The 16,159-nt window shown below is 37.0% G+C and overlaps 1 protein-coding gene across 10 annotated transcripts in view; it reads right to left on the bottom strand.

The window, feature by feature from the left end:
* The window catches only part of GIT2 (GIT ArfGAP 2), a 46,074-nt gene that overhangs the window by 15,893 nt on the left and 14,022 nt on the right, over positions 1-16,159 (bottom strand). For 4 of the 10 annotated variants that reach the window (XR_001594459.2, XM_016125031.2, XM_016125029.2 and 1 more), the window contains exons 8-14: positions 13,071-13,116; positions 11,908-11,959; positions 8,527-8,599; positions 8,179-8,276; positions 7,033-7,144; positions 4,327-4,469; positions 2,182-2,331 (exon numbers count right to left, since the gene is read on the bottom strand). Coding sequence is in view for 8 of the 10 variants with exons in the window: in XM_016125031.2 (XP_015980517.1) it covers positions 2,182-2,331; positions 4,327-4,469; positions 7,033-7,144; positions 8,179-8,276; positions 8,527-8,599; positions 11,908-11,959; positions 13,071-13,116 (674 nt within the window). In the remaining 2 variants the exon portion in view is untranslated. The remainder of the gene's footprint in view (positions 1-2,181; positions 2,332-4,326; positions 4,470-7,032; positions 7,145-8,178; positions 8,277-8,526; positions 8,600-11,907; positions 11,960-13,070; positions 13,117-16,159) is intronic. The other 6 variants (XR_004950796.1, XM_016125035.2, XM_016125032.2 and 3 more) reach the window with 4 other exon arrangements.

The following is a 16,159-nucleotide window of genomic DNA, read 5'->3' on the forward strand; positions in this document are numbered from 1 at the left end:
CATACATACATACATACACACTTTATCTAACTTTGAAATAAAATCAATAAATCTTTGTTAAATAAGCATATTTCACATACTTTATATTAATAATGCCCAACTTTTGTGAAAGCCTGACTTACCGCCTCTGCCACAGAAACATCCTCAATATGTTTTCTCAAAGAGCGATCCACTAAGGAATGATAGATTGCTTCTATACCACAAAGGCTTTCAGAGTATAACTTATATCTGCAACTCCCTTTCCAAAGAAGAAATAGCTGCAAAGTGACAAGTGGCCACTGAAAATTCCTATGTTCCAGGATACAGATGGGCGTAAGGTGCCTGTAGAAACTATGTATTAGGGAACCCACATCCTAAAGTGAAATGGTCAAGGTCCATAGAGTAAGGAGCATGACTAACACATACCTGTCAATGAAGGACCAGGGTGTTTGTCTATGTAAAAACCTTCTCTTGGGAGTTTTAGACAAGGCCTTGAAATCTGAAACTTTATCTTAATGCTTTTCATGCCTCTGAAGATCCAGCCTGGATTTTGCTTGCATGTGTTTTGATGAGCACAAGGTTCTGGTCTCTATTTTTAAAAATTTTAGTATTCTGTATTTAGGGAGATGTCCTCATGTAAATTTGAGATGCTTTTCTTAATAAGAACTAAACACACTTTTTTGTTTGGAAGGAGTATAATGGGAGATAAAAAGTTATAGATAATTTGATAGTTTCAGAATTCAAAAGCATTTCTAAGAATTGAGGAGATAATCTATGAGCAACGGCAAATAATTTCACTCTGCATTTCTTAAAGAAGCTCGAGACATTTGAGATAGATTATTTCTGACCATTTCTACAAGTACAAAAAGGAGCATTATAGAATAAAAAAGGTGATGCTTAGCAGCTGATTTACAGTGGCAAAGTTAGCATGTTTCAGAAAAAGGCACCTTAACAAAATTATTAGTTCAACTAATGGGTCAAGTCAAAATTCATTAAGCTAAAGATATTTCAAAAAAGACAGAGGAGGTGTAAGCCCTGTATGTTATGGTAAAAGGGCTACTTGTCTGTTTTGTTCACAGCAGCACAGAACAAATGTTTGATTAAAATTTTATTAATCTTCAGACATTTTTTTCCCCTTCTTTTATAGGTTGTGGAGCCATTTATCTCAAAAGTCTCAAAAAATGATCTAGAACTCAATACCAAAAGAATCCTACACCAAGCCCCAGGCCAGGGTGCACTGACAAGCAGAGGGACACAGATCTCTTTTTAGTCTGTGGGCTTCCTTTAGGAAGTACCATTGAAAAGGGCCCAGACACAAGTTCTCATTCTGTAGAGAACGGTGAGAACAGAACCCAAAAAGTCTTAGGCAGAATTTAGAATTTTTCAACTTCCTTTTCTTAGCAGTCTCATAAAGAATTATGTGTGTGTGTGTGTGTGTGTGTGTGTGTGTGTGTGTGTGTATAAAACCCCCATCTTAGGCAAATTCTGTGCTACTATTAGCCACATTCCTTTCAGAGTTTAATATATTCAGATATTTCTGGCTCTCTCAAAAGGGAGTGAATGAGAAAATGCTGAGCAAATGGGATTGTTTCTTACCAATGTATAAACCTGCCTACTGCAAAGAAAATGCTTTCTAATATTATTGAGAACCTGCTCTGTGGCTGTTCCAGGCTCTGAGGATATCATAAATTAGTGGTTAAGTACTAATGAAAAATAAAGCAGGGACATGGGACAGGGTTGCCAGTGCATGGGTGAGTAACAACTTATAAGAGTGAATAGGAAGAGCAACCCTTGCAGGGCATGGGGCAGGGTTTGTCTATGAAAATGCTGATAAACATACATCTGTCCAAGGCTTTCATTTGTTGTGTGTCTTCATGGTGTGATTATTCTTTAGAACGTGCATCAAGAAGAATCACATTCATGGAATGGCACCTAGGATCTCAGGAAGCACAGAACAGTGCAAGGGTCACTACACTGGTACAAACACTAGGTTGCTTCTACTTGGGAAGCTTTCTCTCGATTTATTTCTAATGAAAGCTATTTCATCTGAAATATCCAAGTACATATTGCTTCCAAAAAGACAGCTTGGCCCAAAGATTTTTAGGTCTATTACAATAACTTTTTTCTTCCCTCTGACCTTGGATTCTTCCTTATACTATGGGGTTAAAGAGTCAATCATCCTGGCATTTATTAACATGTTACCTTTTTCTGCATAATTCTCAGCTCGTCACTCAAGTTGTTATTCACCTTCATTAGCTGTTGTATCTTGGCCTCAGAAGCCACTAGGGCGTTTTTGACCTCCATAAATTCCTGCACAGTGACTGGTCCATCTGATAAATCTGAATCTAGACTCTAAAAATAAATTGGGGAAAATGTTCACAATCTGAGACGATAACATTCAAAACTAACAGCTAAAGAATTTCAATTTTGACCATGCCAGATGGATTGCAAAGTTAATCAAACCAAATCAAGGCTTCTGAGGATAATGCAAAAATAAAACATAAAGGTGGGCTTACTATAGTATTTGAAAATTTTTAAAGTCAATGTTTTCTAACAGAATAGGCAGTGGGGCTACAAATCTACTCTGACACTGACTCTCTAAGTGCATTTGTCTGCCTTTCCCTTGCTCATTCATTTTTCCTTTTTATTCATTATTTTCATTAAGTCATACATTCCAAAAGATTTTTACTGTGCATCAGGGAGAGTTATAGGGGCTTTGGATATGCAAGAAAAGAGACAAATATTTCTGTTCCATGGCATTTATACCCAACAATGAGGGAGGGAAAAAGCAAAAGTAACTATATGGTATGAGAGAAGGTGATAAGTACTGTGGGAAATAGAGAAAATGGAGCAGGATAAGGGGCTGGGGAGCTGAAGTAACACTGAAGGCGAGTACATTTTAATTAGACAGATGGGGTAAGCCTTTTGGTAGATGAGATGTGAGCAATAGCCTAAAGGAGGTGAGGACATTAGTCAAATGGCTGTCTAGAGGAAGAATGTTCCAGCCAGCAGCAGAGCTCAGCTAGAGGGAGCGGGTATGCAGCGTGTAGAAGAGATGGCAGTGGCCTGTCAATCCACAGACAGTGCCATCATATAGGGTCCTGCTGTGACTTTCACTTTTACCCAGTGAACCTGCTGCTTCTGGGGAGACTGGGCAGGGGCATTTCGGACAAGTGACTTGCCATCCCTTCTGCATTCCCTTCATCTGCAAATGCCACCAATATTCCCATAGTCATGTGAGCTGGAAATCTCTGGACACATCTTCTATAAGTCTATCTCCCCACTTCAAACATCCAACTTATTGCCAGAGCCTGCCTATTCTATCTTCCTGTTCATCCATTCTCAAATGTTTGCTGAGCCCCTCTGTGGGCCGGGTCTAGGCCAAAGTCCTGGAAATTCAGCAGTGGGCAGCCCAGCCAGACCCCTGCTGCCCTCTCCTCAGGCTTATACTCTGCTACAGTCACCTCTCTCCCATCTGGACCTCCTAGTTCAAGCCCTGAAGTGGCCTGGGTTGGCTCTTTCAGGAGTCCCCTAACTGGATTTCCTTCCTACAGTGACCCTCCAGAATACTCCTCCCAAAACAAAGGACGCGAAATGGCTGACCATCCCCTCCGGCCCTGTCTAAAAGCTTCCTGGGCTCTGCGCTGCCTGCCGAGGTCCATGCTCTTCAGTCTGGAGTCATGTTCCTCCACGGTGTGATCCATCTTCTGCTGTAGCTTTGAGTCCTGTTCCTTTTAAGCCGTCTCTACACAGGACCAGGTTTTCCCCCAGACACCCCTGATTCACCTTTCCTTTGCCAAGACCACCCTTCCCTGCCTCTCCACATGCCCAAATCCATGTATCCTTTAAAACACTCATTAAGAGCCATCTCAATTACAAAGCCTCCACATATTCCTCCTTAGCAACAAATTATCTCTTTGCACTCTCACCCCCCTACCGTTTGTGCTTCTTATGACACATGTCACTGTGTACCTTTTATAGCAGACATCTATCTCTATTAGGCAATGACAGCCTCATGGGAAAGGGACTAAACCTCATTCAGGAGAATATCATCCAGAGAAGTCACTCAGTAAACATTTGTTGAAAGAATAAAACAAACCACTCCTTCCTCACAAGTTTTATGAAGTCACAATCGCAGCGGGGCTGTGATTCAGCAACTGACTCAGGGAAAAGGACCCCGTTTTAGAACTATTTACCTTATTTAACCTTTGCTTGGTTCAAGCTTGTAGTAAACTCAACTTTCACTTTTCACAGGGCTAGTCCTCAAGTGATTTATAATTAAGGTAGTTTTGCAGGAGGAAAGATTTTTAAAAGAAACATAGTCTCCCTTTCTGTGTGTGACCTCACCTTCTGTCTGTTTGCCTTGCTTGCAGTGGCTTCCAGATCTGTGTCTTCGTCTGATGCCACGCTGTCATAGTCCGGTTGATCATTGTCTTGACTCTCAATAGTGTGTTGGTTATTGATTGTTTTCAGTATGAGCTCCACATTGTCTATCAACAAAAGCAAATAACTTTACTTAGGGCTTAAAAAAACCCTCCTTTCCCCATAAAAATTGTTGAGAGAATTTTTGGGTTTAGTAATTTAAAAGACAAAAATGACAGAAATAACAATGTTATATTCACACTAATATAGAGATAACACTGCAAGTTATGAATCAACTAGCCTACTATAAACTGCATAGAGTTTTAAGCATCCCTCTGAGCTACTCACCAAATGTGGGCAAATTAATTAGATGGTTTAGGAAATAACTTCTCAGGTTAAGGAGGTAGGTTCTCAAGTTTCTAATATTCAGTGAGATAGTGTGTAGCTCCAAATCCTAAAGTTAAATCTATACTCATACAAGGTCAACTATGAGTCGATTATAACTGTAACTTGTTTACACGGTAATATCAAATCGAAATAGAAAGGAAATTGTTAAAGTTTAGCTTAGAAACTAGGTATTCAAAGAACAGGCATTTTGTTATTTACTCAGCTGAATGCCAGTGAAAGAGAGGGGAGAAGGGGAGAAGGGGAGGGGGAGGGAGAAACGACCCCTAGTGGACACGCATACATATCAGGAAGGTATGGTCCACAGGGGAGCAGGGGTGATTCTATAGGCGCTAACATATTTTGAACAAAAGATTTCACAAATTATCTGAGTCTCTCCAATTTATTTTAGGCAACATGAGCTACCCTCTAGTCTTCAATATTGTTTCTGGATATTTTGATGAATATTATATGGGATAAATTATGGTTACTTAAAACAAATTTTAACCTTTAAAATTAGTATTTAAAGTATATGTACCTGATTATATTCAATATAGAAACTGTGAAATTAATGATAATCATTCATAGCCATTAATATATGTTGTTCTATTTCCTTCCAGTCTTTTTCCTAAGCATATACATACACTCATTATTTTCAGTAGTTATGGTCTATGAAGTTACTGTGAAGGCTGAATTAGCAAATATTAAACCACTGCTCTGAGTGGAAACAGGTTTAGGTTCCTATGAGCCTCAGTTCCCAATATTTTGGTTAACTGATCAATGTATAACCTTGTTTTATGTGTGTTTCTGTTCAGAGATCCATATATATAACTATGTATATATATAGTTGATTCATTGACAGCAAACTCAAGGCCAACAGCACTGTAACTCATGCCTACCTAACACATGTATTTTCTCCATAAGGCACGTCGCCATCTTGTTCTTAGCAACCCTAGACAGCATTTCAGAACTACACTTGGGGGCCATTTTTAAACAGTAAAATCATTAACAGAAAGCATACATATGTGGAAAATATGGCACTAAATAGACATCAAAAAGGACACTGTTTACAACATAAGAGTTAAAACAAGAGGCAGAGTTTTGTCTTGTTCAGTCTCAACTTGGAATGTGTTTTAGATGACTCAAATTTTCCATAAATTACCATGAAAGTGCTGTGAGGACTGATTTGGGGGTTAAAAATACATTTTAATGAATGGGTAAATTTGCAAATATGAAATGGATGAATTAGAACTGTATATTTATACTACATGTGGTATAGTCACTTGTACATATGTATGCATATAAATGTTTTCCTTACAAAACTAGTAGTATAATAAAAAAATTACTTTCTACTATGTCATTACATATTCTCTGAAAGTCTGTGCACTATTCAAATATGTGACTAAGCATTGCTCTATTATCAGTTTCTAATGTTTTCAGTATTTCTATATATATATATAAACCATCTCTAATTATTTCCCCTCAATGCCTAGAAATGGAACCACCAAATCAAAGAATATGTATACTTCGAGATTCCAAATTTATGAAAGGACTCTCATCATTGCACCTTCACCAAAATTTTATAGACTTTCCTAGAACTTATTTATTTCTGGTAGAACCAGTAAAATCAAGAACAACAAACTGTTGTCAGTTAATGATTCCTTACTGTCTTTGACATATGTGACATTGACCAAAAACTTAATTTTATGGTTTAAAAGCTTTATAATAAAAAATGTATTCTTAATTGAAAAACAAAAACAAAAACCAGTAAGGATATAGTATTGGGGCTGGGGAGGAAGTGTGTTCTTAAGCATGGAAACAGGACCCTGACCTATTGATTTAGACTCAACAGGGCATCTCAGAAATAGGGACTTGGTGCTCTATGTACAATTCTAAAACACAATAACTTTCACTGTAGACATCTAAAGTTTATAGATGTTAATATGTGGAATTCATGTTAGGTAAGCAACTAATTTCAATCAAGAGGGTTTGTTTTCTTATGTACTTTAAAAAAATCTAAATCAGACCTTTGGGTTATTTTCAGAATGCTAATTTTATAGGGAAGATAGATGACTCAAGAAGAAAAAAATCATATAGCAGTGAGTAACACTGAAATATTTACAATTTACCAGCACTCAAAGAGGCAAACTTCTTGTTACACTATATTTATATTACTGGTAAAACTTACAGGGCTTTAATTAAGCTGTTGTACTGATGACTGCTTTAATTTTATAACTTTAAATCTAACACTTGTGTGAAGTTTATTAAGGCCAAAGAAACAAACATTTAGAGGTCCGAAACAGTTACCTTTTGAACTAGAGAGAGGACTGCCCTGCTGTCTCCTCTTGGCATCACTGAGAATGTCGATAACCAGTGTGGCAAATTCATGGGCATTAAACCGAGCTAATTTCTGTCTGCCCTGAGGGCAAGAACATAATTGGAAATATTTCCAAATTTAAAAACACATACAAAAGTATACACATAAAACTAGTCGTACTATTGTTAGGCTTTAGTAAAGAACTTTCAGCATGATTAAGGTATTATCAATCACAGCTATAACTAAATTAAACATTACCTTGCAAACAGTTTAAAAGCATTTACATAAGAGAATGATATAACATTTTTAAGTTCTCACAATGCATATTTATTTTGGGGAGCAGAAACAAAATGGTTTTACTTAATTTTTTTTTTTCTAACATCAATTCAGTTTTGAAGTAGACTTAGTAATGAAAAATTAATTTGGATGAAAATTTTAAAATTCCAAGATAAACAAAGTTATATTCTAGATGCTGGGACTCCATCATTATATATAGCTTTTAACCAATAAAAATTAAAAGATCTTCCTAATTTACTCACCTTTTCTACTCTTGATGGATGCTTAGGCTGTTTTTAATGCTCTGCTATTATACACAGAGCTTTGATAAAAATCACTGTGCATGAATCTTAGCATTTTTACTTTACTAGAACATAATCCCAAATAATTCCCATGTGAAAGCTACACTTAATTTTGAGGCTTCTGAAACCGGTTAATGAATTGCTCTTCTGAAATATGCAGCAATTTAAACTCTTATCTGCAGCATTAGAGAGCCCATCTTACCACATCCTTACCAGCTCAGAGTATCCTTTACTACATACTTTATTAATTTGATTGATGAAACTTTCATTAATGCCTTTAGGTTGCTTTCTTTGATTACTAAGAGGTTAAACATTTCTTCACATTTGAAAGCTATTTATTTCCTCTGTGAATTGTTTTATGTTTTTGCCCAGTCATCTATTCACATCTACTGCTTTTCTTATCAATTTCTGAGTTTTGTGGGTATGTATAAAGGATATTAACATTTTAATCAATCAAAAAATGTAAAAGACCTGTCCTGGGAAGATAAAATACCAAAATATCAGCTATTCTCAAAATACCACTACGAGTTACTTTTCAGACTTGGCCACTTGACTTGCCTGGTTCCGTGTCGATGAGTACTCGGGATTGACCGGAAGGAAGGGGACGACGGTTGTCTCAGTCACCAGGGTGCTGTGGTTTTGCGTGGCAAGCCAGACTAGCCAGAGGAAAGAGCCAGAGATAGAATCTCATCACCACCGGTGTGCTACTGCTCTTCTGAAAGCCGCAGTCCCCGCCTTACTAGGAAAACTCGGGAAAGCACACTCTGAAGCCAACGTATACAAAAGCAAACATCCACACGCGTTATCAGGACAGAAGAAATTGGGGAAGTAAAACATTGAGGCTGGCAGCTTGTCACTACCCACTGATAACAGAAGCTTATTAGATAAAGCCACATGTTAAGTCACCTGCATCAGTCTCTCGCCTGTCAACTTCATCGTACACATCCATGGCAAGTTCTTCAAACAAATGATTACTTAGCTGAAAGTAAAAAATATCAGGAACACAAGGGACAAGGATTAACACTAGCAGAATGAGTGGGGACTGTGACTTATTCACCCCTTTATCTCCAATGTCTCATCCAAAGTCAGTGCCTATTAGTAAATACCCAATGTTACACAGACAATAACATTTCCAATACAGTGCAGATTCCCTACAAATACCTGCCTCCCACAGCAACCTTACTCCTCGATGGTACTCAAATAAGAGGCATCTAAAGTGCATATCTCAAACAAAGTCTTCAGTTCTCTTTATGTGGTATCAACTCTTTAAGATGCTCTGCTCTTGAGAATGTTTGCCAGTTCCCCCAAGTATAGGGGATCTTAAACCCTTGGCAGGATAAAGATGCCAGACATGCCATTTTAAGAGGCTAGAACATGCTATTGTATGAAAACATCACCCAGATATATGCCTCTTTGATCTCTTCTTCAGTAGCAGTCTTCGATCCCTAGAACTGAGCATCCCCAACAAAAGAAAAGCCTGTCTATTCAGTACACTGTGCAGGGTCAGCCAACAAAACAATCCCCATACACACTGGGTGCCTGCCTGGCAGCAGCCGGGATGGATAGGGTAGTCAAGGTCTTCCTCAATTCAGATGAGGTTAAGCCCCTGCCAGGGTGGCTCCTGCTCCCTCTGTGCTTTTGTCCTCATAAAACACACGTTGATACTTGGTGGCTGTTACTTTTAAGTTGACTGCTTTCCCATTCTGTGAGGGTAGACAATGAATCTGTTCTATTCTCTACTGTGTTCCACACATACATACACAGTACCTGGCACTGAGGTGGGGCTCAGTACATATCCACTCACGCATTGACAAGGTATTTTATGCAGCAATTTTAAATGCTGGCTACCTAGACATCTCGGGAACATGTTAAAATGGGTAAAATACATTGTTGGGTGAAGAAAAGCAGGATATAAAATTCTATAACTAGGACTGAACTTCAGTTTAAAAAAAAATATGCATCTGAAACAAGAATTAGAATATTGAGTCTGACTCCATTACAAATATAGTGAATAAGGATAATTCCCTTTTTCTATTCTCCAAATTTTCTCTAGTGTAGTTATATTATGTTTATAACTAAAAATAAACTCTGAGAGCCATTTGCTGGATAAGGTGATGAAGGACTGGAAACTTAAACTTGCATCATAAATACCGTCTCTTTCCTCTTAGGGGCTATAAGCTAATGTTATTATTACTAACAATAACTACAACAGCAATACTGATTGCGGGTTTACATTCCAGACACTATGCTAATATCATATTTAATACTCACAATACCTCTATGAAGATAGAAACTATTATCTCACTTACAGACAAGGAAATTGAGGCACAGAAGTTCGTAGCTTGCCTAGTCACAAAGCCAATAAATGATGGATATGAGATTCAAGTTTAAGTCTCTCAAAATGTTAACATTTGCTAATTCAAGGACTATATTAGTCTTATTATATTTCTTTCAGCTTTTCATTAGGGAGGAGAAAGGCGGGAGGGAGAAATGAAGGAAAAAAGGAAGGCAGAAAGGAAAGAAGGAAGGTAGAAATGGAGATATTGTAGGATAAACACTGACTTGGCAGTGATAAGAGCTGTGAGGTCATTCTTCTCACCTTTAAGGAGACCACAAGGTGGTCAACAATGACAGCAGCTCACCCTCACCGAGCAGGTCTGATCTGCAACCCTTGCTGGATCATTACCTACCTTCCTAGGAGGACACCAAGGCACAGAAAGGGCTTCTTAGCTTGTCAGGGCCAAGATCTATACCTGACCAGTCTGACTCAGAGCTCAAGTTCTTGAGAGCTGTACTCAACTTTGTTCCAGATATTTATCTAGTGCCTGCCACATGCTAGATATTGCCATATACCAGAGCTATTACAGATACAACTCCAGCTTTCATGTAGCTTTCAGCCTAGCAAATACGGGATAGTCAAAGGGAGCTTGGGTTTTATTTACGATGTTGGAATTAAAATTAAAATTATAGACTATAAGTAACTAAAAGGAAATCACAGAATATTTAGTGCTATCTGACTCCAAAGCTTACCATCTTAACCATCTTACTACATGACCTCCTTAATTTAAGAAAGGCGATAAAACACAGACACACAGAACCGTAGATATAGAACACAGGGACACCAAACAAATTGCATAAAATACATTTATTTCATATTACAGTTAAATATTAGTAATGATAAATTCATTTTCTGTAATATTTAGTACTTTATATGCCATTCTAATAAAGGGTCTCCAGTGAAAAGGGGAATGAAGAAAACGTCACAATTTTTAGGAGTTGCAATTTCAGCTGTGCTTTGGGAAAACTACCTACATTGTGAAGGTGGTCATATTTCAACTGCTTGGATGATGAAAGGGATGGAAGTGGGAAAGGAGAACACTGTAGGCAAAAGAGGATTCCTGAAAGAGGACTCAAAGGTGGCAGCTCATAGCCTCAGACAGGGGCTAACCCATAATGAAACATTTAAGCACACGTGCACACACACAATGGGAACCAGATGGGAAGTAGGGCAAGAATGAAAAGGTGAGAGTTGGATAACACCATTAAAAGTTACAAAAAGAATCCTGGTTCTGATCCCAAGAGCAATGAGAACAGCTGAGGAGTGTAATCTGGTGGTGAAAACAGCTGGGGAAGTGCTCTGGTGAGGCTTCATTTGTGGGGACTAAACTAAGAGAAATCATTCCCAGGGAAGTAGATTCCTGACTAAGGCTGAGGTGGGCAGCCTGGAAAGAAAAACTCAGATTAAAGTGAGGTTTGACCTGTAGAACCTGACAAACTCTGAGCACATACCCTTGGGCAGGACCATCAGCTTTCTGAAGCATATATTTACAAAGCTCTGATAAATGGCATGGGATATGAGAGAGAATTACAATGGTGGCTGGATTCCAATGACAGCAAGTAAATCTATGGTACTCACCATTCCAGCAACAACTTTTATCATTTTTTAGCATCCTCTAAGACCACAGGAAGTAATCCCAAGAAGTGTCCCACTTACTCATTTACATTGGGAAAAACAAGGAACTCTTACAAGGAGAAACTTCCTAATGTCAAAAGCATTTAAAATGACAGAAAAAAATGGCATCTGAAGCAGAGCCAATAAACTGGATATACTAAACTTAATAGCACTTCTAGTCTTCACTGCTACATACTCAATGGTCTGCTTCTGATTTAACAAAATCTAAGAGTACGAAACACAGTCATCGGATGCAATAGGTAACCAGCTGAGAACAAGTATTTAGCAGGATACATTTCCAATTCTGGAGTTCACTAAGAAACAGAGATACTCACAGATTGAAGTTTCTTCTTAGCAGCTTTTGCCAAATCAGACAAATCCAGGCTGCTAAGAAAATGTACAAAACTAATAAGCAAAGAAAATCATTTTCGTGAGTTCTACAGAAGATTAAGATAGCCAAGGGATCATAATATTAATTATAGTTCATGGACATGGTTACAGCCCCAAATTCTAAAGCCCAATAGAGCCAGTGAGAAAACTTTAAATATAACAACTTGGTGAAAAGTAACTCTTTCTAGAAATGCCATAATTATGTAACATGGTAAAAAGAAAAATAATCACCTACTAAAAGACAAAAACTACTGCCAGGTTAGTCCCCAGGCCCTTTGTGTGAAAAATCACAATTTTTGATGTGTTAAAAAAAAGCACGATAGAAGAAAATACAGAAAGGGCAGAATGTGAAAAACCAGAATGGCATGATTACACCTGGAATAGCAATTAATCATTTCTTAAAGTCTTGACAGTATTTGTACAAAGAATTGGCAAAATTAAAGGTTCATTCCTACAGCCATGAATTCATCTGATCTTACAGACCAGGGGTCGGCAGATTATAGACTACTTTGTGTTCATCCCATGAGCTAAGAATACAGTTTACATTTAAATGGTTGGGGAAAAATAATACTTTATAACTTGTGAAAATTATATAAAATCAAATTTCTATATCCAAAAATAAAATTTTATTGGAATAAAAATGCCCTTATTTACACAGCATCCATGGATGCTTTCATCTACAACAGTAGAGTTGAATAGTTGTGACAGAGGCTGTATGGCCCACAAAGACTAAAATATTTATTATCCAGCCTTTAACAACAACAAATAAAACTTGCAGATCCCTGTCAGACTAAGAATATACTCTTTTATAATATAGAATATTCTGTGAATATAATCTATAGACACAATATACTGTCACAAACTGGCTAAAACTATGACAATATCACTGACTCCAATTTCCTTATTAATAAATTTGTTACTTGTGCTCTTTCCAACTTAAGTTTTTACATGGTGGTTTACTTACAGCCGTCTTATTTCCATACGGTATAGCCATAAAAGAGAAAAATGTATGGGCGTTGTTAAACACAAAATATAATACACTTAAACACTATACAACCAAGGAAATACTAGTGACAAATAAAATTGATCAGTATTTCAATGACCTTACCTCTCTGCCATTTGAGGTATTATAAAGTGCTGTCCATTTTTGTGATCTGAAACAGAAACCAAGCCAAAGTTTTGTTGATATAAATACTGATAAGATCTATAAAGGAACACCACTATTATTTTCTCAGTGTTTTCCTATAATTATGAATTATGTGAAAGAACAGAAGTTGCCTGATTGGCTTCAAATTCCAGAAGACCTGGCCAGTAGCAAGGATCATATCCTCATATTTTCTTCTGGTACAAAGGTCCACACATCATTAGGCAGAAAGCCTACACTCATCCTAATCCTTACACTTTGCTCATCCCCAGTGTAACTGATGATCTTCAGCCATGAAAAGAACATTTATGGAGTTGAATTAGCTCACAGCAGGCTTCTATTAACTCTCCATGTGAGATGAGTGGAGTTTCCTTGAGCTTTGGTGGCTCACCTTCAAATTAATCAATTAGTATAAAACAGTCAGGGCTGGGGCAGTGGTCGTGGCAGATGCAGGCAGGGGCTCAGTTTCCTAAAATGCTAGCTGACTCAGTCCTAATCTAGCTCTGGAGAACTCTAATCACAAACTAATGAATAAAGCCAATATATGCATTCGTGTTTAGATTTCTGTGTAAACATGTCTTTATTTCTCTTGGTTAAATACCTAGGAGTGAGTGAGATTGCTGGGTTCTAAGTAAATGTATGTTTAACTTAGTAAGAAACTGCTGGACTTTTTTCCAAAGTAACTCAATCATTTTGTTTTCTATCCAGCAATGAATGTCAGTTTCCCCCATCTCCCTCAGCACTTGAATTGTCAGGTTTTTTGTTTTTTTAATTTTAGTAATTCTAACAGGTATGCAGTGCTATCTCACTGTAGTTTTAATTTGCATTTCCCCAATGGCTAATGGTGCTGAACTTCTCTTCATGTGCTTATTTATTTGCCATCTGTATATTGTTTTTGCCCAGTTTTTACTGGGTTGTTTTCTTACTGCTGAGTGTTAAAGTATTTAAGTATAAATATTCTGGATCCAAGTCCTTTGTTGGATATGTGATTTCCAAATATTTCCTTCCAGTCTGTGGCTTTTCATTACCTTAACTGCAATTTTTGCAGGGCCAAAGTTTTAAATTTTGATGAAGTCCAACGTATCAATATCTTCTTCCATGGTTTATGCTTCTGGTGCTTTATTCAAGTACTTTACCTAATCCAAGATCACAAAGATTTTCCCCTACATTTTCTTCTAGTTTCATAGTCTTTTGTTTTACATTTGGATCCATGACATATTTTGAGTTTTTCTAGAAGGTGCGAGGTTGAAATTCATGTTTTCTGCACATGGATGTCCAGTTGTTCCAACACCATATATTGAAAAGACTATCCTTCCTGCATTAAATTGCCTTTGCACCTCTTGTCAAAAAATCAACCGAATATACTTATGTGGTTTTATTTCTGGACTCCTATACTGTTTCATTGATCTGCGTCTGTCTCTTCACCATAACCACGCTGTTTTGAGTACAGTAGAGCTTTACAGCAAATCTTAAAATAGGGTGGCGTGAGTCCTCCCATGTTATTATTATTCTTTTGCAAAACTGTCTTGGCTATTCTAGCTCCTTTGCTTTTCATAAGAATTTCAGAATAACATCAATAATAAATTCCTGAATTGCATTAGATTCACAAATTAATTTCCAGAGAATTGACATCTTAACTATACTGAGTCTTCCAACTCATAAACATAGTGTATCTCTCCACTTATTCAGGTCCTCTTTAATTTCATCAGCATTTTATAGTTAAATACATATTAACTGCGCGCGCGCACACACACACACACTCACACACACCAGCATATATATCCCATACATATTTTGTTAGGTTTATACCTAAGTATTTGACCTGGAGCTACTGTAAATGGTATTATTTTTCTTGTTTCAGTTTCCAATTGTCCAGTTAGTCTGTAGACATATGATTGACCTTTGTCTACCTTGTATTCTGCAACCTTGCTAAACACAATTAGTTCTAGGAACTTTACCATAGATTCCTTGGGATTTTCTACACAGAAATCATCTCATTTATGAACAGAGGCAGTCGTATTTCTTCCTTTTCAATCTATTCCTTTCATTTATTTTCTTGTCTTATGGCGCTAGTTAGGATTTCCAGGTCGATGTTGAATAGGAGCGGTAAGAGTGGACATCCTACCTTTGTTCCTGATCTTTGGGCAAAAGCACTCAATTTTCATCATTAAGGATGAAGTCAACTGTAGATTTTCTAGAGATACTCTTTATCAGATTAAAAGAAGTCCCTTCTATTTCCAGTTTGCTAAGTTTTTTTTTTTTTAATCATGAAGTGGTGTTGAGATTTTGTTAAATGCTTTTTCTGCATCAACTGATAAGATTATACAATGTTCTTTTTTAGTCTGTTAATGTGATAGATTATAATTATAAATGATGCTCAATATTTAATCAGTCCTACATATCTGTAAATCCCATTTGTATGTTGTATTTTTCTTTTTATATATTGTTGGATTCAATCTGCTAACATTTTGTTGAGGATTTTGGCGTTTGTTTACAAGGACTACTTTTTCGTGCTGTATTTCCTGGATTTACTATCAGGGTAACGCTGGCCTCACAAAATGACTTGAGAAGTGCTCCTTCCCTTTCTATTTTCTAAAAAATATCTTGTAGAATTGATGTTATTTATTTTTCAAATTTTGATAGAATAGTCTGTTATGTAAAAACCTAAAATGTGAATTCCAAACACTTAAAAATATGCATTAAGAATCATAATTGCAAACCCAGCAAACTATGCAAGTCGTAAACCATATTTATTGTATTGCTACATAGAAACAACACTTCATCTCCTTTAGACTTCACCAGTGAAATCATCTGGGCTAGGGTTTTAATGTAATGTTTTCAAGGACAAATTGAAATTCTTTAAAACATAGGATTATATATTTACAGTTTTTCTTTCTTCTTAGGTAGATGTTGGTAGTTTGTGGCTTTTGAGGAATTGGTTCATTTTATCTAAGTTCTTTGATTTACATGCACAGAGTTACATTTAATATTTTTGCATTACCTGTTAATGTCTGTGGGGTTTGTAGTAATATCCTACTCTGTGTAGTCTTTTT

The sequence above is a fragment of the Rousettus aegyptiacus genome, unplaced genomic scaffold (assembly GCF_014176215.1).
Source record: "Rousettus aegyptiacus isolate mRouAeg1 unplaced genomic scaffold, mRouAeg1.p scaffold_m13_p_5, whole genome shotgun sequence".
Classification (NCBI taxonomy): Eukaryota; Metazoa; Chordata; class Mammalia; order Chiroptera; family Pteropodidae; genus Rousettus; species Rousettus aegyptiacus.